This window comes from Corapipo altera, unplaced genomic scaffold (assembly GCF_003945725.1).
Source record: "Corapipo altera isolate COAL_440 unplaced genomic scaffold, ASM394572v1 23, whole genome shotgun sequence".
NCBI classification, from domain to species: Eukaryota; Metazoa; Chordata; class Aves; order Passeriformes; family Pipridae; genus Corapipo; species Corapipo altera.
The window spans coordinates 11,870,068-11,892,015 of record NW_020884878.1 but is presented as its reverse complement, the minus strand read 5'-3'; the positions used below and the strand labels follow the sequence as shown (position 1 = coordinate 11,892,015).

General features: G+C 36.9%; 1 protein-coding gene across 2 annotated transcripts in view; it reads left to right on the top strand.

The window, feature by feature from the left end:
* DGLUCY (D-glutamate cyclase) overlaps positions 1 to 20,420 on the top strand; it is a 47,769-nt gene extending 27,349 nt beyond the window's left edge. For both annotated transcript variants that reach the window (XM_027638437.1, XM_027638436.1), the window contains 9 exons: positions 75 to 225; positions 1,748 to 1,870; positions 4,137 to 4,328; positions 6,408 to 6,668; positions 7,146 to 7,245; positions 8,977 to 9,125; positions 14,671 to 14,790; positions 15,528 to 15,679; positions 19,760 to 20,420. In XM_027638437.1, coding sequence (XP_027494238.1) covers positions 75 to 225; positions 1,748 to 1,870; positions 4,137 to 4,328; positions 6,408 to 6,668; positions 7,146 to 7,245; positions 8,977 to 9,125; positions 14,671 to 14,790; positions 15,528 to 15,679; positions 19,760 to 19,903 — 1,392 coding nt within the window. In that variant the 3' untranslated portion in view covers positions 19,904 to 20,420. The remainder of the gene's footprint in view (positions 1 to 74; positions 226 to 1,747; positions 1,871 to 4,136; positions 4,329 to 6,407; positions 6,669 to 7,145; positions 7,246 to 8,976; positions 9,126 to 14,670; positions 14,791 to 15,527; positions 15,680 to 19,759) is intronic.
* The last annotated feature ends 1,528 nt before the right edge of the window (positions 20,421 to 21,948 follow it).

Below are 21,948 nucleotides of genomic sequence, written 5' to 3'. Positions count from 1 at the left end.
ACATATTTATTCTAATACTTTAGTAGTATTATTCAATGTTCCTGCTAACACCTTGGATTCTTTTGAACTGCCAGACAGCTGTGCCTTGCTACAGCGTTTCTCCCTTTTGCTGCAACTTAGTAGTCACAATGAGACCTATTCCTGAAAGCAAGTTGGAAGCAGCTGTGCTAGCAACGTCTGAATTAAAAGAAGCCCACGGAGCGCCAATTCACATGGGTGACCCTGGTCAGTGCTTTTCATTTTTCACTCTGCGTGCACTTTACTTTGTATAAAAGTGATGGGGGAAACCATGGGAAGTGGTAGGATTGAAATACCTGCACCACTAAATTTGTTATGCTTTAATCCTTCCAACAATCACAATTTAAAACAACCACCAAAAAAAAAAAAAAAAAAAACCAAAACAAACCAAACAAAAAAAATGAGCTGAACACACAGATTTTTTAGATAAAAGATAGCTCTCTGATGTAGATAAATTAAGTTATATGGCAGTAGTGGTTTTGGTAAAAAAGTGTAATCACATTTTTCTGAAATGTATGCAGTTTCATTTCTATGTGAATACTTTCTTGCTGTCAGAGATTCCAGGGACAGGGTAGCAGTGATTGACAGCATGGGGAGAAGTATGTGTGGATGCATTTTGTGTCTTACTGGATGACTGTGAAAGTAAATACTGCATTATTTTTAAAAATATTGAAATAGCATACATTGAGCACAACACTTAAGACAAAATAAACAAAAATATGACAAGAACTTTTTTTCTTTTAAAACCTAGTTTGAACAAGTATAGGCCTATTCTTTGCAAGGGAAAACTGAGAAAAAAAATTGTAAATCAGGAGGCTGTTTGAAAAAGAACAAAACCAAACAAACACCTGTAATATGAAGATAGATTGCAATAATTTCCCCTCTGGTGTCAGAAATTTGGTAATCATGGGCTGCATACACAGAAGGATCACATTGCTGGGCGTGGAAGGAGATGCCACTGGTTAACATGACACTCTGGTAGCATATTTGAGTGACATATCCAAGTACTTCAATCTGAGGAACTAGTAATAAGTCATTAGTATGAGTAGAGGAACAAGACGAGTGAGGGACTCCATTATTTGTTTATTTTTAACAGAAAAGAGTAAACTATTATATACACAGATCATATAAATTAATTCCAGAAAAGATAGTGGTATATTAGAGCATATGAAAAATTTAAAACCAAGGGAAGATAACAAGTCCTTAGAATGACCCAGATTAGGGTGTTAGAATAAAGCAAAAGACAATTTAGTAAAAGCTGGCTGAGAATGAGATGTCGTTATCTAAGCTGGAGAGGAAGAAGAGCAGTTGATCATTTCTCTAGCTAGAGAATGTAGGAAGTGAAAGCAGTAGAAAATATGTTCTAGAAAGAACTCATTTTGCATTGCAGTCGTTTATTCTTGTTTGCCAGTGTTATGAACGTAACTCTTCTGTCAATAGAGAAGATTTATATTGTCTTGGAAACTCAGCATAGATGTCTAGCTTGTATTTTGTTACAGAAAGAAGGTAAATCCATTTTTACCGGTGTTATCAAAAAGGGAGAACGAGTCAGCTCAGGCTCTTGAGGATACGCACTCGAAAGCAAACTAAATGTGCCACTTCAGGGGGACCTGACACTCTTGCACTCCTAGTTCAGTGTCACTAAATGATGTTTGGGGTCCACCCCCCAGCTTAGAAGTATTACAGCTTAATTAGAATCACTCGTGATTTAATTTTTGATCAATTCCAGGTCTGCTGGGAATACAAGATCTTTCTAAACCAGACTATGGAGATCCAGTTCAACTTCACCCCGGTGATATTCCAGTGTTTTGGGCCTGTGGAGTAACAGGAGCAGAAGCAGTTATCAACTGCAGTATGTGCTGTTTGAAGATTCTTTTTACACTATCCTTCAATCTCCTTTTTTCCTCTCTTTTTCTTTTTTAATGCAGACTGAATGAGTTGGCTGATTAGAAGGCTTGATTTCAGGGTAAGATAAAAAACACCCCAACCAAACAACAAAAAAGCCTTTGACAGGACTGTTTTCCATTCTGAAATACAGGTCTACTTTAAAGAAAATTCTTACTGAAATTTCACCACTTTCGTGTATTTTAAAGGCTTAAATCTAAAGCTCTGGCAGAATCAAAACATCTTTTTAAGCGTTACAAAAAACTAGAAGTTTAAAGGCATTAATTTTTAAGCTTCTTCCTTTTAAAATACTATTTCTTATTACATTGCAGTAAAACAACAGTAAAGGAAAAAGAAAAAAAGAAGGAGAAAAAAAAGGAGCAACAAGAAATCTTCCCAAAATGTTGTCAAGAGCTAGCAAATTGATTGATCTGGAAAAGGGTTCATAATTGTCTCACGGAGAATGTGAAGCTTTTGGATATTGTTCCAAAATTAAGTATATGTGACACACTTTACATAAATGAAGCTTTGTCCTCTGCATAGAGGTGTCCTGTACTCTATGCAATCATTTATAAAAGGCATGAGCACAAAGGGTAAGAACAGGCAACGAAACCATAGTGACAGGATTATATACTGCTCTAAGTCACTAGTGTGGAATGAAATATCAAATTTTCATTCTTACTGAAAAAGAAGCTTAATAATAGTAGGCAGTATAATGGGGAGAACATTGGAAGGTCACCTGCTTTGTCTTTGTCTCCTTGCAGGATCTGTTATATCCTTGTGGTTCCTAACAGATGTTTATCTGAACTTCTCTCATCACCTGCTCTATGTTAAGCTCTAGAAGTGACTTTTTTTTCTTTCTTACATACAATCTCTTTTTTCCAGTCCCAAATCCAAGCTGAAAATCCCACTCTTTCCTGTGTTCTTCAGCAGTTCTGTCCATCTTCCTTGTGCATTCTTGGTGCAGGGAAAGGAGAGAAAAATATTGCCAATATCTCTACAGTCTGTTGCCCAAAGCAGCTGTCTGTGCTGCCTTCTACTTATTCTCCATTTTCTTTATTAAAACCAGTTGTCATTAATGCATTCCAGGAACTTCTTGGACAGTTCTTATCTTGCTGTACTTCTTTCTCAGCTAGGTAGTTAAAATTCTGCCATATCACCAGTACTCATACTTTAGATGAATCTGCTACCTTGTCACAAAAAATATTGTCTGCTCACAGGGTTTGGTGAGTTATACTAAAACTCAACAACCGTGTTCACCACATGCTTTCAAATTACTAGCCACAGATTCCCAGTAGATCTAGCACAAACCAAGGATATATGTACTTCTTAAAGAAATATCTCCTCCCTTTTCACCCTCCTAACAAAGTAAATTTTTGCTTGAGTATACCAGTTGTGATTTATCTAACAATGTACCAATTTTGCCATATCAAGCATCATCTAGATCCAGACTTCTGGACTTAGTAGAAAGACAGGAAATGTTTTCAGCTTAGGGAGCTACTATACTGTCAGGTCTAAACAAGATTATTTTTCTCTGGGGTTTTAGAGGCTACTCAGATTCCCTTTGCTAAGGCTTATGGGTCACCTTTTGTCATTATTCCTTGCCAGTTATAGCTCTTCTAGCTAGGTTGGCAAGATGCTGTGCAGAGATGCTAGTCCCCATTTTCTTAATCTGATAGAGGACTACTCCTGGCCAGCAGGAAGAGTTGACAGTTTTGTCATGTAGCTATTATAAGGATATTCAAAGGTACAAGAGAGACATTATAGCTTCCAGCAGCACTCTAGAACTTGAAAAGTTAATTCATTCTTACAGAAACAATTTCACCAACACTTTGGGCAAACTTAAACATTATCTTGTCATTACGTCAGTGCATTAGTTGCTTTGTGCATGTCAAACCCAAGTTTCAGACTCAATTCCCAACCAACATCCTGGGAGGGTTCTGTTCCTAGCTTGCCTCAAGTTTGGACTACAGAGGACATTGTGGAAAAAACTGATCTCAACTACCCACATGAGCTTTTTAAAAGTGAAAGCATTTTCAGATGTATGTGCATACATTTCTTTCTCAGTGTATTAATTGCTGCAATGTAACTTAAAATGTCACGTGTTTGTTTAAGTGTCATCAGGCAGGGGCTCTGTGTTGTTAAATTAAGTAGCTGTTTGCAATTTTACTGCTCTGATAATTCAATATATTGCAATAATAACATTTAACTGGAGTTTTTTTCATCCATTTTAGGAGCTCCATTAGCTTTTACTCATTCTCCTGGCTGCATGTTCATTACCGACCTAAAGAACAACAATGTCAGATCATTAAGGGGAGTCCCACAAGTCCACTGCATTTCTCAAGATCCTCTACATTTCAGTGTTGTGTCAGCAGAAGCAGCCCAAAAGATAAAGACTCTAGAGACCCTGATTGGAATAGATCCAGGTATAAACAAAAACTGTCTTCCTTTAGTGGATTCATTTTGAGGTAGATGTGATCTATCCTGACTTTTTAGATATTCATAAAATTCAAGAACACGGTAAGACTCTAAAGGCAATTTTAAGAATTCTTTGTGGAATACAGTGAGTTTATACAAATAGGTCTTATATTTTCTGTTACTGTAGTTAATATCAGGGTCTGGCCAAAACCATTCAACCTTATGGGTAATAGAATATCTGATGTTGATGACTATATACCCTCAAAGTACACAGAAGCATCGATGTTTGCAGCAGACTGGAGAGTCCATGAGGAATAAGAACTGTTACTGAATAAAACTAAAATTGGTATGTGAAGTACAGGGCACCTCATCAAGCTGCTAACAGCTACATGGGTATTCACTGTTGAGTAAATAGCACATTTCTTTACATATATTCATGACTACTGTGCTCCTACCAGAAAATTCTAGTGCTTGCCTGTGTTTTTCAAACACCCCTCTCTGATGGGTGGAATTACATTAAGCTCTGCTGATGTATTCGTTACTGAAGTGTTATGTGATGGACCAAAGTGACCAGGTGACTACATAAGGTTGAGTTGGTGCTGCACGTGTGTACAAGGAAGACAAGGGGTAAATAAAGACAAACTGAATAGGACAGCCATTCCTAAAATACACACTCTGAGTTAGTCCCCTCTGGCTGCTGCAAATTCAGATCTCAGTGTCCCATAAATTTTCTGAAATCCTCTGTAGGCAGTAGTGGAAAACAGCTTACGCCCAGCGCTCCCAAGCTCTGGGTTTGGGCTGTGTGCATACATTTGGGTCTGTTTATTTTTACTCTTAAGGCCTCTCCTTTTCCCACTCTCTGGAGTTCAGCTTGGCACAATGCCACACTCTGCAGAAATACAGGACCTAACTTAAGAGTTAGCTCATTTTCTTGCTAAAGGAAAGTAAATGCTTTGTCTCAGTTAATATACCCCACTTCTCAGAGACTTATATTTCTTGCTTCTGTTAACTTAAGTTTTGTTCAGAATGTTTTTCTCTCTCCACTATATGTGTATTGCCTATATGTTATTTAGGAGGAACAGAGGGAGAAATGGCAAAGGGGGAATTGAGAGCAAAAAGAGGAAAGCATGGGGGTGGGGGAACTGAGAAAGATGAAGATGTGAGGAGGATGGAAAAGAATAATGAAGACTTACCTCTGTCAGCCAATGAATATCGGCACATCATACTGGTATTCGTGGTTTTCAGGAGTGCTAGCAATTGAAAGGACTGAGCTGTGAGCTTATGTCTCCAAGTGGTAGGGAAAAGAGAGGGGATAGGAAGTGTTTGAACAATGAGAGCCGTACACAGATAACACAGTGTTGCCGCTTTAGGGACTGACCCATGAGAAGAGACTTCTGTTAATACTCACCTATTTCTCAAAGTCTGATAACACAGTTCTCTACTACATGAAGTGTTACAAGAACATATAACAATCACTTACATACCACTGTTTTAATTGAGTTTATAAAAGTCCCTGTGTAACTTACAATGTCTCCAAAACCTCAGTTCTGTGGTTAATCATTTCATTAAGTGAAATTTATTTGGGAATTAGCTCTTCCCTAAGTTAGATAAGTTAAAAAGAGACAAAGGACCAGCTTACGCATCTGAAGTCTTCATCAGAACTTCTGTAAGGTCGAGAGTGCTTGAGATGCAATCTAGCTTCAGTAGCTAGACAAAGTCTAGCAGGACTGTCATCACAGATCAGAGGAAGGTGGGAGCCAAAGGAAAGGAAAAAACATGCAATAAGCTTTCAGAAAATGCTATTTACACTAATACCTAGAAATGCTAGGTATAGTAGTTTTCAAAATCCAGCTATCTGATATTCTTAACCTGGAAACAGAGCCCATTATCTTCATTACTCATATCCTACACCTTCTTGGGTTTCCTGAGGAAATTACCCCAATTCCTGCCTTGACCAGAGGTTTTTCTTTCTCTTGTTTTTTTAACCCATTTTATGTCACTGTAGTATGTAGTTTCACTCACAGGGAAACTTCAGAAGGGGAATGATAGATTTAAGTGTACTGTTCTCTTTAAAAACACTTTTGTAGGAGACCGGGGTATAATTCACCTGCAGTGCCAGGATGAGCTTCTGAAGGCCTGCCTGGCCATCTCCCATGCCCGGTCTGTGCTGATAACAACTGGATTTCCTACCCACTTCACTTATGAGCCACCAGAAGAGAATGACGGGCCCCCGGGAGCCCTTGCTATTGCAGCTATACTGCAGGCCTTGGAAAAAGAGGTTGCCATAGTTACAGATCAGAGAGCCATGGATCTGAATAAAAAGATTATTGAAGAAGCTGTTCAACTAGGTAAGAATCGTGAGGGGTTTTGGTTTCTATCTTGGTAATTTGAGCCAAGGTTTGCTTCAGTTTTCATCTCACTGTCACTTAGTACAGGACTTTTTTTCCCCAGAGAATGAACCAGACTTTATCCTCTAAACTCTGTTCAGCATTGCTACAATTTTATTAAACTTAGCTGGCATCAAGTTAATGTGTACATATCTGGGTACTGATTCTGGCTTAGCTGTTTGTGATAAATTCTGGATGTCTGTTCTTATTCTTGTAGACCTGTTCCTATCTCAAGGTTCCATTTACTAGCATTAACATTTAAACAAGTTTACATTGAAGTAAGCACACAGGGAACTTATCAAGAACAGTGTAAAGACATTGAGTTCTTACTATTGTAGAAATTTTGCTTTCTTCTTTTTTTTAAGTTGCTCAAAACCACATTAAACAAAATAAAATAAAAAGTATGTAGTATCTGAATTGCGTTTTGTTTTCCTGTAGGAATTCTGAAGAAACCCATCCCTCTATTGAATTATCAAAGGGAAAGTGCTGATTCAGCTTTAATGTTTTTGTGTGACAATGGAAATTCTGGAAGACCTAGGTATGTGTATTCAGTTTTTGAGAATGGGTCACACCTCTACTGTGTAAAGTTATAATAAAAATAATGACCATGGTCTAAGAAGCACAATGATTACAAGTAAATCCTTAAGACTTGGAATGAACAGAACAACCTTTGAAGCCAAAAATAGTTATTGGAGCACACACAGAGTACATAATTCCACTCTTTATTCTGCAATTATACATTTCTGGAGTATAAAAAAGACATGATTTTTCATATATCAATAGTTCTTCTCCTTTGAAAAATTTCTAGAAGTTTTTTGGCAGTTATTCCATGGATATAGATATATATACACACCCAATATATATTATATTATCAATTTTTAAATGAGAAAATCAGAAAGTATTGTGTCAAAGTCAGTGAAAGGAAAAGAGTTGTGGAGTGTGTTCATTTTTTAGCGCTTAGGCTCTACTTGTCACATCTGACAACTGTGGAATCTGATCTGACTTAATAAAATATATATGTTTGTAATGGTGTGAAAGCTATCATCCTATTGTCTTTAGCAGCCAAAGCAAAAATTACAAATGCATGCATGCATTTCTCCGTATTGATGTGATTCTGTTTACATATGCATTGTCGAGTATATAATGTTGGACAAAAGTTCAAATTTATACAAAGTGTGTGACTAGGGTTAATGCACTGGAGAATTTTCTAAGTATCTGTACAAACATTTCATTACTTAGCAGGCAACTGGCATTTCCTTGTAGGCATACATTGCTTATTTTTATTGATCTTTCTTTGTAAAGCATTTTAATGTAGTTGCCTTCAGTTTGCTCTCTTTAATAAAAATATCTTTCACTGTGGTATTTGCTTCACCAATTTACTCAATTCCCATTTCTTTTCACAGGTTGGTGTGTACTGTAATAGCATGCATGATACTGCCTTAAGTTTTTGAGTACTGTTTTAAAAATTTATTTTATAGCTATATATAAGTACAGCCAAATTCTATTTAAATTGATCCCTAGGACCAAAAAAGATAAAGTGTTTTATTTAAGTAGACAACTAACCTGCTTAAGGTCTCTGGAATCACTGTAGATACCCTCCCACAAGAACATTAAGTAATTCAGCAGAATCAGTTACCTCTTGGCAGTAAAACTGAAGAAACAGAAGCAAAATAACTTAATTCTAACATACAGTGGCAGAACTGAGTAGTAAAATTCTGCTTAAAACGTAGGACATCGACAGTACATCTGTCTACTTTCATAACTAGCAAAATAGCCATAGACTTAAAGTCCCCTGAATCTAAAGACCCAAACCAAAACATTCCCTAACTAGAAACAGATGGATATTTGCCAAACCATGTTCTTTAAGCAGAGATATATTTGCACAAGCAAGGATTTAGATGGTCATTAATTTCCCACTTTTTCGTTTTCTTTGAAAACACTCACAGAGACTAATATTTTACAAGATATTGTCTATTTTAATGTGAAACAGAGCCAGACCAGATGGCTGACCCAAAGTTTTGCTGGCTAGGAGGATTGCAGGAACTTCTCCATTTCTTGGTAGCAAATGTGGTTTGCGGGAGCTGCACTTAAGCTATAAAAAACCTGAAATAACCTTTGAAAAAAAAGCATAGAGAACTACATTCAGAAATAAAAAACCAGTATCCAAGTTTTAACTTGAATCCCAGATGGTCAAAAAGTAGAACCAAGCACATGTGAAAATCATACCTTTGACTCCTCTCCTCTCTTTTTTTCACTCACCTCTAATCAGATATGATCACCTGATAGCAATAGAGCGTGCTGGGATGGCTGCTGATGGCAATTATTACAATGCCAGGAAAGTTAACATTAAACATCTCGTGGATCCCATAGATGAACTATTTTTAGCTGCACAAACCATTCCAGGAGTGACAACAACAGGTATGTGTGAGTTCGTGTGATAACTCTCAGAAGCAAGAGAAACACAGAACAGGAACTCTTACTGGAAGTGAAAGGGAGTAGGAGGCAGGTGCTGAATAGCAGCTTGCAGGCTGCAGCTGTTTGTTGTGGTTGAATTTGAAGAGACCATTGCTGGAGAAAAATTACAAGGTTCTGTTGAAGGATTCTCACAGTCAAAAAAAAAATGAGGAAGTTGATTTCAAAGTCATTTAAGGATAAAAAGAGCAGGCCCAGATGTATTACCTATACATCAATGTGTGTACATACACTTCTCTAAGTGCAGTTTTTGACAGTGACTTTATTCTGTATTTTATATGTGAAAGGCAGCATAGAAAGCAAATGATTGTGGAATGGAAACATTACTTATTAAGGTATTATTTTATGATAGATACACCTGAGTTAAAGCAGCAGCCTGGATAGAATCTTAGTTTGTGTTGCCTTTAGCAGTACTTTTGAGCAGGGATATTTGCATCTACTATAATAGTGCCTTGTCTAACAAAATATATGTACAGTAAGAATCTTTAAAGGAAGTCATTGTCCTTCCAGCCGAAACTACATTTACCTTGGCTAATGCATCTAAAAAGAATGCATTTGTCAACACAGTGCTCCTCTCTTTTTTTCCTGAAGACTTATTTGTATCTGGTTTTGAAAAAATATACCATAGACCAAGGTATATATATAAAGTGTTGTACAACATCCTTGTACAATCAAATACTTCCTGCTACACTGTGTGGCCCAAAACAGAGTTTTGGAGCTATATAATCTATATAAATATTAAAAATGAAATTAGAAATAAATGTCCCAAAATTAGAAATAAGTACCCATACCAGGCTGATTTCAGTCTTGTCAGAACATTTTTGCTGATCTGGCTTTTTCTCTTTTTGTAGTGCTGTGGACTCACTCCTGAGTATTACCAAAAGCACAGAAGCTTTGGCTTCTCAGTATTCTTGTTTTTCAAATGTTTCCACAGAATTTAGAGACCTCCTGCAGAGATAATGTGTAGTCTGATTTCACTGTATTGGTATCATTTAAAAGCTGTGTAGTGGAAGAGTTCACTGGTAATTATTGTATTATCTTAAAATTTGCAAAAGATTTTTTTTAGATATGATCCAAATGTTTTCATATTTGTAAGGAGTAACTTCCAACATTCAAAAGGAAGCACTCTAGATGGCACTCTCTTGGCAATCTCGGCAGAGAAGCCAAAGATTGACTGAATAAGTACAGAAAAAGCTCTCTTTCATAAAGATGTCTAGCAAAATGCCCCGGAGCTTTTTCTGATGCAGTTAATTTCAACTCCTGTCCCTGATTTTAGACTGCTGATACAAGAACTTGGTCTCTCTAGCTACTTATGTAACATCACAGCCTGAGTCCTTTAATAAAAATGCCCTAATTTCTTCAAATATCTCCCACGGCAGCTCAGAGTATATTATTGATTTGGCGGAGTTTGGAGTGTTCTGCCAGATGAGATTTTCAGTCTATTCAGCAGCATGTAGTTTGTTTCAAACATTCACTGAATATTCAAATATACTATGAAATGTTATTAATTAAAAATACCACAGGCTTGTGAGTAAGAAAAGAAGCAGTTACCCAGAGTCACTGTGTCTCGGTGCTGTGAACTTTGTCTAAAGAGATATCTACATAGGGAATGGTTTAACAAGTCAGAGGCTTCAAAATATAAGGAAGGGATCTGCTCTGATCTCCTGTGGAATTTGTGTGTGTGCATATTCTACACTGGGAAACTAATTGAGTGTCCATAGAGAAATAATCTATTTGTTTCTTACACTGTCTGGTACCTGGTTAACATTTCTTGTTTTGCTTATCGCACTAACTTCTTGTGTCTGTTTTGTAACTGGGTTACAATTTCTTGGGTTGGCTGTTGGATGTTTCAATGTATTTCTGCAAAGCTTAGCTTGATGAGGCCACTGGGCTGTGGCTTTTGTGTCTTGTCTCCTGTTGCTGATAGTAATGTATTGCTACTGATTAGGATAATTTTTTTTCTGGTGGGGCTATATTTGACTTTCTTCGTGGTCAGTAGGAATTTGGAAGCATATGTCTAGTTCCAAAATAAATGCAAATATTGTACAGCAATAGGGTGAAATACTTGGATAACCTTACAGACTAAAATACGAGAAAGATCAGGTTGTCAGCCTACAGAAGTCTTTATATAATAGTGTGCTCAGTGGCAAGAAGTACTGTGTCAGTAGGTGGAGAGGGGAGATGTTACAGCATTTGATATGTGTTGATTAGCTGCTGTTAAGTTTTGCATTTAAAAAATCTGATCTGGTAGCCTGACCACAAACAAAGTATGAGCAATGCCTACAATTGTATGGTTACCGATACCGTAAAAACTCATGGAGTAAGCAGCAACCTTCAGGAATATACAAAATAAGAAGACATGAAAGGCTGAGGTTGGAAGGACTCATTTTTCATATAAGACTGAAATAAAAGATTAAGAGATGTTATTGGAACCACATGCTATTTTTTTTCAGCTGTCATACAATTGGCATAGCTATATGCTATTAGGAGCTGATTAAAAGCTTTCTGAAGTACTGCATGAAAAAATGGGATCACACGTTTCCCTTTCATACAAAAGGCTTTTAGCACAGAAGACTGACATTTCCTGCACATTTGATGGATATGGTTCCAGAAACCAATGTAGTCAGTAAAAACTTACATGGAAGATCCAGCAGAACTATCTTTCCTCTGCCTGGAAAGTCCTCGGGCCTGTAGAAGAGGATTCATCTTGCCTGTTTTCAGACATTTGTATTTGAGATGTCTGCCTTGGGATGAGATGAACTGAATGTGTGAAGGGTCTGTTTCTCTCTGCTGGCTTTAATAAAGTCAAACTGCCTGGCACATGTGTAGATGCTGCATTTTGTCAGCTGAATTTCTCTCTGGAGACCTACAGTAAAATGCAGTCCTCTGCTGATGTGTAGAGGGAGAAGAAAACAGATGATACAGGAAGCTTTTCAGTGTGGTGTTCTTTTCCTCCCAGTGTCACATTAATGGGATCCATCCACAGTGTAAATCTACTAATTGTGCAGCTGTCCTGGTGACGGGACTTCCACCACTAAGACAAGAAAAGCAAAGCAGGACTGATACAAAAAGCCTTGAATGATTGATATCTTTCAATTAAAGAAACTGCTGATGATCTTAAAAGGACAAGAATTCATCTTAGGCTTTTTAAAGAGTATTAAGATCAAAAATTTGGATTTTGAACATAAAAAAAATAAAAACATTGTGTGAGATTCTTACAAAACAGCAGAACTTCCATATTTGTATATAAGGATAGAGGCACCAGGATTATATCATTATTTATTTGAAAAGTACAATCAACAAAGAGAGAGATCCCGCGCCCCGGCCACTGCACGCGGCAGAAGGTGGGGGGTGGGCAGAGAGAGAGACCCCGTGCCCCTGCCACGGCAATAAACACTTGAAGAAAAGTACAAAGATCAGTGTTTAAAAAGCCATTGTGCTGTCTACTCTCTTATATGGGTCTGAATCATGGGTCATCCACCGTCACCACCTGTGTCTCCTAGAACGCTTCCATCGATGCTGTCTCTGCACAGTCCTAAACATCCACTGGTCAGATTATGTGACCAATACATCTGTTCTAGAACAAGCAGCAATCACAAGTATTGAGGCCATGTTGCTGAGAACACAGCTGTGCTGGGCAGGACACGTCTCCAGGATGGAGGACCACTGCCTCCCTAAGATCTTGCTTTATGGTGAACTTACCACCGGCTGCCGCAAGGGAGGAGCCCCGAAGAGGAGATACAAGGACTCCCTGAAACAACATCTCAGCCTTGGCCATATTGATCATCATAACTGGTCTACTCTGGCCTCCAATCGGGAGGTCTGGAGACACACCATCTATAACGCTGCTGATGCCTTTGAGAAAGCATGCAGGATCACTCTTGAGGAGAAAAGACAATGAAGAAAGAATTGTGTCTTGCAGAATATACCACCTAAGGAGTCTTTCTGCTGTGCCTTTTGCAATCGGACATGTCTGTCTCGTATTGGCCTCATAAGCCACCAGCATGCTTGTGACAAATGTGGGTAGAACCCTTCCCAAATCTTTGTTTGCGAAGCCCAGCAATGATGACTACCAACAAACAGAATTTAGAAAGCACCATTAAATCCCAACAGTGAAATAAATGGGAACAGATTATTAAAGCAGATAAGAAAAAATATTCGCTGTTCCATGGCAAATCCTTTTATGTAAGATATGTGCTCCACTTGACTGTATATACTTAAGGAGTTAAATAAAACATTGCTGCTGAGAAATAACTTTCCATTTCACTTGAAGAAGAAGATTGTTACAGACATATGAGATATTTATGCAGTTACTAAAAGTGTTAAATTTACCAATTTTCAGGGCTTGAAGTGTAAATTATAAATATTGTAATTTCTCTCCGGTAACACATGCTGTGCATTAGAGCACAGTCACATTTCAAATTCAAATCTGATATATCATAGTGAGGGCTTGAAGCTCTTTGCTGTTCTGTTTCACAGACATTGACTAGGATTATTCTGTAAAATCTAAGAAGATGCCATTCAGACTAACAGGTGAAAGAGAAATTTTGGTTTCCAACTAAATAGATTGATTTTTTGATATATGTTTTTTAATATATTGGTAAGAGACTAGAGGTACTACCCAGCTTTTGTGTGAACTGCTGGTTTATATGTTACCCTTATCTCCAGATCTTTGAATGACATCCAGCAATTTTATGCCACAAACCTAGGGTTGCCCAGAATTTTCCTGAAATGACATAGGTCCCATTGATTTTACTAAAATCACTAAGACAAATACATAATGTTTCTATTTGGACAAAAAATATCAAGACCTCACATCCTTGTATATAAGAACACTTAGAAAAGGAAAGACTAGCTGTTTTTACTATAGATGATGGAAAATGAAAACAGTAATAGCACACAGGGCTGGGCTCTTCCCATACTGTGGCACAATGACAGTGGTCTGTATAAGGCAGATGAGCAGTGCAGTCAGTCCTACTTCTGCCAAAGTCCTTACGTATATTTTTGCTTGTCATTCTGCAATAATTTCTACTTCTATTCCCTTTTTTTAATTAAAGCTTGTAACAAACCAAAATTCTACACTTGCTTTATTATAGAATTGTCTAATTTCTCAAGGTTATTTTGGATTAATTTTCTATCTTCTTTCTCTATTTTTGCTAGTGTGCTAATGATAACACATTATACAGAACGCTCCTTCCATGAGCAAAGTTTACTGTCTTAATTCTGTCTGCAGTTCACAAGCATTTGATAATTTTGATTTCTTTTGCATGCACACAATGTACAGTGTACATTGCATATATGCACTTACAGGTTGGTATGTGGTCGGTGATGCTTTCAGCTATTTAATTCATAATCTTCTGTTTTTAGGTTGAAAATAAACAATCTCATATGGAGCTATAAACGGTCACAGTGACTGGGGAAGACACTGGATGCTTTCTAAATGGATTGTTAGTTATACGTTGAGTTCATACTCGTTTTTTCTCTTTTAAAGGTGTTGGAGATGGAGGAAATGAATTAGGAATGGGCAAAGTAAAAGATGCTGTAAAGAAGCACATAAAAAATGGAGATGTTATAGCTTGTGATGTTGAAGCTGATTTTACTGTTGTAGCAGGTAAGGGATTTTTGGTGGGGTGGGAGAGTAGCTGATGTTTGAGAGTAGAATTGACAAGGAAACATTTGTCTTTAAAAGTTATTTGTATTGGCCCTTTCTGTGTATGACCAAGTCATCCCTGGCAAATTAATTTATTTCTGTATTATGTCCATTTTCTGACGAGTTAAGCACCTGTGGCTACAGAAGAACTGGAAAACTAAGAGTGTTCCATGAAGAAAGTGCATTTAATTGGAAATAGTTGGACAAATCCTGAGTATTCTTGAAAAATCACACAGTAAATAAAATGACAGAATCATAAAATCCTGGAATGGCTTGGGTTGGAAGGGATCTTAAAGATCATCTAGTTCCAACCCCTCCTACCACAGGCAAGGAACCTTTCACTAGACCAGGTTGCTTAGTAAGGAAGAATAACAAGAAAGACTGCAGAAGTGATCTGTGTGAGAATTAAAATGTCTATGCACATATGAATTTTCAGAATTTCCACTCAAGGACAAAGGTGAATTCTTAATCTACAACAAAAGTTAAATGTTATAGTTAAAATTCACTTCTAAACCAGCACGAAATAAAATTCACAGCAAGAGAGGTGTGTTTGTGTTCAGCAAGGACCAAGTTACGAACTGGATGATCCAGACTGTTCTCAGGGTCTGGTTTCTAGGTTCCTGACCCAGGTACCTGACACTGTTGATACTAACCCAGCCTTTTTTGGCAGTTTGGTTTCATGGTGACATTCTTTGCAGGGGTCTCTAACTGGGGCGGTTACGCCATTGCTTGTGCTCTGTATGTTCTCCGCACTTGTGAGATACACGATCGCTACCTGAGGAAAGCTGTTGGGTTTCCACAGTCATCCAAGAAGATGGTCTGGCTATCAGCACTTCCCTCAGTTTCCAAGGTAATTCCTGTGGGGCCAAGGAGTTGTGACTAGTTCATGTCATGTAGATGGAAATGGCTACCAGTGCTAAATCCTACCTAGTCCAGTTCAATAGCTTACTGTCACAAGGTCTTTTGGTGGCTTTTGGGAATCCCTTGTGAAAGAGCTACAGTGATTAAAATTCCCTGCTCACTTCCTTAGCATTGTTCATGATTTTATAAATCTCTATTGTAGTCTTCTTTAGATGTCTACTTTCAAAATCGAAAGTCACAGTTCTAATGCAGAAGCCACTCCGTACTTCTGATCTTTGCACCTTACTTCTGATCTTACCACCTTTTCTAGTTATGCTGGAGCTATTCTGTAAGTAGTTTTGAATGTTTCTAAATGAAAGTTGGAGAAAGACTTGCATATGAATATTTTTAAATGTGTTTTGACTAATGCAGCTCTGAACAGTGTGATATTCTGGGAATGCAAAGGTTTCAGAGTGAGAAAAAGTAAAATAACTGAGAGGGGTGAGAAATGACTGTGATCTGTGCTCATCCTGCTGAGCACATGGCTCTATTTTTAACTTGGCAGTGTTTTGTATATATATACACAGTTAATGATCAAGTAAGGTTTGTTCCATATATTTGTGATAACTTAGGAACTTAAAAACTCAGCTTTGTTGGCAGAGTACCTCTATAGAAACTTGGAAAAACCATTAGGTTTTTGACCTCCAAGAGTGCTAAGCAAAATACAATCCATCTACCATAGATATTGCCCAAAATAATTAAGTATTTCTCCTGAGATGACAGTACGTTCTGCATGAAATTCTAACAAAGCACCTCTTACGTATTTTAGAGTAGGTCTTACTTCTTTTTTTTTTAATTCTTTTTATCTTAATTTTTCATCTAAAGGTCATAAAGCTGAAACTGATCCCAACATTTGGTACAGCCATATAGCCACTTATCCTTTGGCTTAACAAAGTGTATGATCCTTTTCAGTGCAATCTTTTAAAAAAATAGATTAAGTACTTTTCACTTTTCAATGTTTTGTCCAGTTTCATTTACTGTTTTTTGACCTTTAAATTAATGCATCCTAAAAACTACTATGATCAAAATTTCTGTTAATGAGATACTGTAATTAAATGTGATATTGTGTACAGGAAATGCTTCCTGTTTTTGTTTTACTAAGCTATACAGCTGGGAATATTAATGATCCAATAATGGGCTGTTGAAAGTGCGATACTAAAATCTATTGAGATAAAATAAATGGAAACAGTTTTGTGGAGGAGAGAAAATGACAAAATGTGTGACAAGAAAATATGATATCTTTAATCACACAACAGTAAACAGTACAGAAGATTGAAGACATTAGTATTCACATACTCCATTAGTATAAAAAAACAGAGCATTTATGTTTATGTGGCTACTTTCTGCAAAATCCAGCTTCATTTAATGCTATAATAATTAGCCCAGTAAGATAAAGAGCACCACCGCACATATCCACCTCAGTGTTTATATTTGTGTTTGTAGTTGGAAAGAGGACATTTGAAGGAGTGCCTAAGCACCAGACAGCTTCCTTATAATGTGCTTTATTTTTCTTCAAAAAATGTCACTCTTTCCATGCTGTAGGTCGCAATTACTCAGTGAAGACCTCTCCTGAAACACACGTTATTTCTCTGCAGTCTCGTGTTCAAGCAGTGTCAGGATTGCACTGCCACAAATCCCAAACTGTGGAGCTCTCCCTTCCCACTGAACAGAAAGCTAACTATATTCTAAGTGCATGGATCAGGCTTTACATACATTTTAGCAAGTGATGCTGCAAAGCATTTGTTCCTTTTTGAGAACTGAGGAGCAAGGAACAATTTGATCTAAACAATCTGTGCTTACTTTGCAGCTGTGGAGTTGAATCATCATTATGTTTGATTATGATATTGGCTTGATTTTTCAAATGTTTGTAGTACTTTTATAGCAAAGTGACTGTAGTGAAATAGATTAATTCATACATATCCAAATGTAGCTAATGCTAAACATCGTAGTCAGCTCTTCATTTCATCTCACAACCAGGTTAACATATCAAGCTGTTGTTCTTTTACTGAACTCTTTATTAATGGTAACAAATGAACTGTATAGTGTTTATTTTGAAATTATGACCTATAAGAATATGAATTACATTATAAATATATAAGATGTGGCCTTTTTTTTTACTATGCTTTACTAGCTTTGTCATTCATAAGGGAGTTTTTCCTTGAATAAAGCACAAATTAGAATTTACTTTTTTTATTAATTTGATTATTTTTCTGGTTAACCCACTCCCAATGTAGTTATTCACTGAAGAGAGAACTGTGAGCAAATTGCAGCACTGCACAGCTAAGGAAGCATACTGCACATTGTGTATGCTCATTACAAATGGAAACAGTAGCATTTGATGACAGAATACAGTTTATCAGGCATAGTTATGTAGTATTAAGCAAGCCCTTTTTTCCTCATACAAGCAGATCAGAGAGCTCTACCTGTAGCAGAAACAATTCATATTAGAAATTACATTCTGCGTATCCAGTTGAGGTGTCTCTTCTGTGGCATGAGAGATCTACTTTGTCCATTTGCAAATGAATATAGTCAGTGCTAAGAAAAACCTCTCTCATGCAGAAAGATCAGGTGCATATATTTGCATTCGTATATATGATCATTCATATGATATAAGCTGATGTATATTTATAATTTTATAAATTACAAAGTAGCAATTTTTATACTACCAATGTATTCAGATAATTTCCTTAAATAGCTATGTCATTGCTGTCTTGTTACATGATGTCAAGACTGACACCATGTAACTATGCATATTTTTCCTTTAATAGAAAAACAGTGCCTCATTTAATTTTGTTGCAGCTAAGAACTAGGATGCCTTACCAGGAAATATAAGACAAATCTTTAGAAAGTGCATTCACAAAGCAGGTTACAAAATTATACTAAATACTGCTCTTTCAGTAGCAATTTCCATGCAAATGGAAATGGAACAGTAGACAAAGACCAGAAGGGGCATTCCTAGAAAAGAAAGAGAAGAAAAGATGGTATGTGAGTGTTTCAAGATCTTATTAACTTATCACAGGGTTGGTGTAGGGGAAGCTAAGAAGTAACAGAATTAGAGAAATGAATTCGCACTATAGTAAATGCTGAGAGAGTAGAAAGAGTTTTACTGTATACATTTCATGACAAATGAAAAGCAAAGCAGTTTATGCTTGACATACATCCATTTGAAACCAGGTCTTCTAATTTCATTGTTCCTAGAACTAGTGTTTTTTCAGAGCTCATTTTATGCCATCTTTTCATCCCACTATGCTAACTGGCCCATAGCTCACAAATGAGGATTTTTTTCCCCTCAGTGTACTTTAACAGCTCAAGTTGGAGCATGCTTTGTTATCTGCTTATATTACTGTTAAGCAAGAAAATAACTGTAGTTCTGAATAACGTATACCCTGTTTCAGAGCATACCAAGGAGGCAGAATTTCAGAGGGTTTTTTTCTCCTCACCTCTTTCCTAAGCAACCAGAATTCTCATAAAATCAATAGTAAAAAAGAGAGAGAGAGCAAAAGGCACACAGAGATCACAAAAGCTGCAGGAAAGGAAAGTGAGCATGCAGCCCATCCAGGTGCTCTCTATAACCTTTTTTCTTGGTGCATCCTTTTTCCCTTCTGTTCTTTTTCTTTAAAAATGCAGCTGCAGCCAGCTGTCTCACTGGGGAAACCACAGATGGATTTTTGAGATACTTTGGGTGAAGATGTTCCTCTGATTCTGATTTGTGCAATATAGGAACTTGAAATTAGGCAAAGAATTATTTATGTTTCTGAATTGACACCAATATTCTGTTTGAGGGAGTGTGGAGAGCAGTAATATAATTCAATAATTAAACAACAGTCAAGAATATAAGCCTTCTGACACTCCCTAAGTTCCAGTTGCTAAACATAGTCTTTCGGACAAGATAAAGAAGGTGTTAGCAAATTGATAGCAAAATAAATATGGAAGATGTGGTCAGTCTCTCCTAGGATTAAGATAAAGATCTTGGTGAATGCTCTTGCCTGATTCCTGATTTTAATTATTCTCTATTTCTTTGGGTTTTAAGGAAGAAAAGCTTCTGAAAACACTTGTGCGTCACGGAGTCCGCAGTGGGAAAACTGCCAGTCTGGAAATGGAAGTGGACGGGCTGCCCTTCTACAACACCCATTCACTTATGATTGAGAAGCTGCTACAAGAAGTGCAGAAGTGACTGGCCCTAATGATTTCTGCACTAAGAGTTGCTTCCATGTAATTCCCATGTTCCTGAGGCTCTCACATCATGTAAAAAATTAAAAAAAGATGACTTTTCATCTCTGGTGTCTTGGCTACCCACAACCTTTCATTGTTATCCTTACCACATCTTTGTGAACCAAGAGGAGGGTATCATCACAAGGATTTTGTCAACCTTTCTTTTCTGTGAGGCAGCATTGCAGACCTTCCTTGTAAAGTGTAGGCTATGCCACTGACCTCTGTTGTATTAGTAGTTTGCCATTTTTATATTTTGTCCCTTTCTGGGTGATACAGAAAGGTTTTAGACATCTCAGAGTATCCTGTTGGTAAGAATAAATTACTGAATACATAAATAATGATTTAAATTAATGCTTAAAAATTAAAGCATGATTAGAAATTAATAAACACTTGCATTCGGTATGGAGAATGGATATTAAATGATATTATATAATAAGGTGATCTGGCTTTTACAAAGAAAGCTTGCAATTGCAGTGAAATATTATTGTGTTACTGTTCTTGTTTTACTAACCTCATAACTGCAACAGGAAGTAACTCTTGTAGCAACTTGGATTTAAAAATACCTTGTGGTGGGGAAAACAGCTGCAGTAGAGAGGGGAGATTAAAAACAAAACTCCAGTAAGAGATACAGTGATAAAAGCTCCCTTGCACACTTCCTGTAGCCCCTATAACATCTTCTTATGGTGGGGGTTAGCTTGTGAAAGTGTGAGGAGATAAGGAGAAATTTTTAACTGAGCTAGTGAAATTAAAGGCAGCATTGCAGACCTTCCTTGTAAAGTGTAGGCTATGCCGTTGACCTCTGTTGTATTAGAAGTTTGCCATTTTTTATATTTTGTCCCTTTCTAGGTGATACAGAAAGGTTTTAGACATTTCAGAGTATCCTGTTGTTAAGAATAAACTATTGAATACATAAATAATGATTTAAATTAATGCTTAAAAATTAAAGCATGATTAGAAATTAATAAACATTTGCATTCAGTATTAAAGAACATTTTTAAATTAACATTTACATGAATTCCTATTGTAGAAATCAGCTCCTGACAAGACTAAGTGAAGTAAAATTAAATTATACCTCATAGGACTACTAATGCCAAACCAGTACAGGACAAATGTTTGTGAATTGTGCCTGACTTCTGTCATTTAAAGCTGTGATTTTACCTTAACTCCAGGTGAGTGTCAGGGCTGAAGTTCTTCTAGTTGTCAGCTGTCACAGCAGAGAGGACAGGGTATATTTGACACTGCACCTCTCAGGCACTGATGCTTTAACTGTCCTAAAATGACTGGAGTAGTTCAAAAGGCGAGCATCAAACCATTGTGCTCTAACAGGGTGAGAATGGCAGTTGTGTTTAGTTGGACTTCCAGCAGCAGCAACACCTTGTATCTACTTTCCTTTCTTGCAGGTGACTTTTATTTTCCTTCTTCAGTGCAAGACAAACAACTTTCTGAGAATGAGAAAAATCAGGTTCATACCACAAACACCAGCATATTTTGAACATTAATCTTCTAAAGTCCCTGAGGATACACAGCTTTTAAAGACTTAAAATAGTTGAACACGTGACAGCAAGAAATCTTAATGCCAGACTGGTGAATATGAACACCTAGCAGCAAAAGATCCCAATGTTTATTTTATAGATTAGTCATTTTTTTGGGATTCATTTTCTTCAAAACATTTTTGAAGGATGTTTCAGTAAAACTATCTTTGAAGTTTCACAATTAGAAAAATCTTCTTTAGGACTCTCCAAACTATAAGTATTAGCTAAAATATTCCTTGTGAATGCTTCAGCTTTTTGCCAAAGCCATTAACCCCGCAGGATGGCATATATTCACTGCAGCACAAAACCCACAAAATGAAATTGGCATAATTTTAAAATGTCTGTTTGGGAAAAGAAGCACCTGGTTTCATTCGTATGTGCTACTGACATATTACACTAACAGGTGCAATGTATATTATTCTTTCCTAATGCTAACTTTTGTCAAAAAAATTTCATTTAGTAAGCTTTTGCTCTT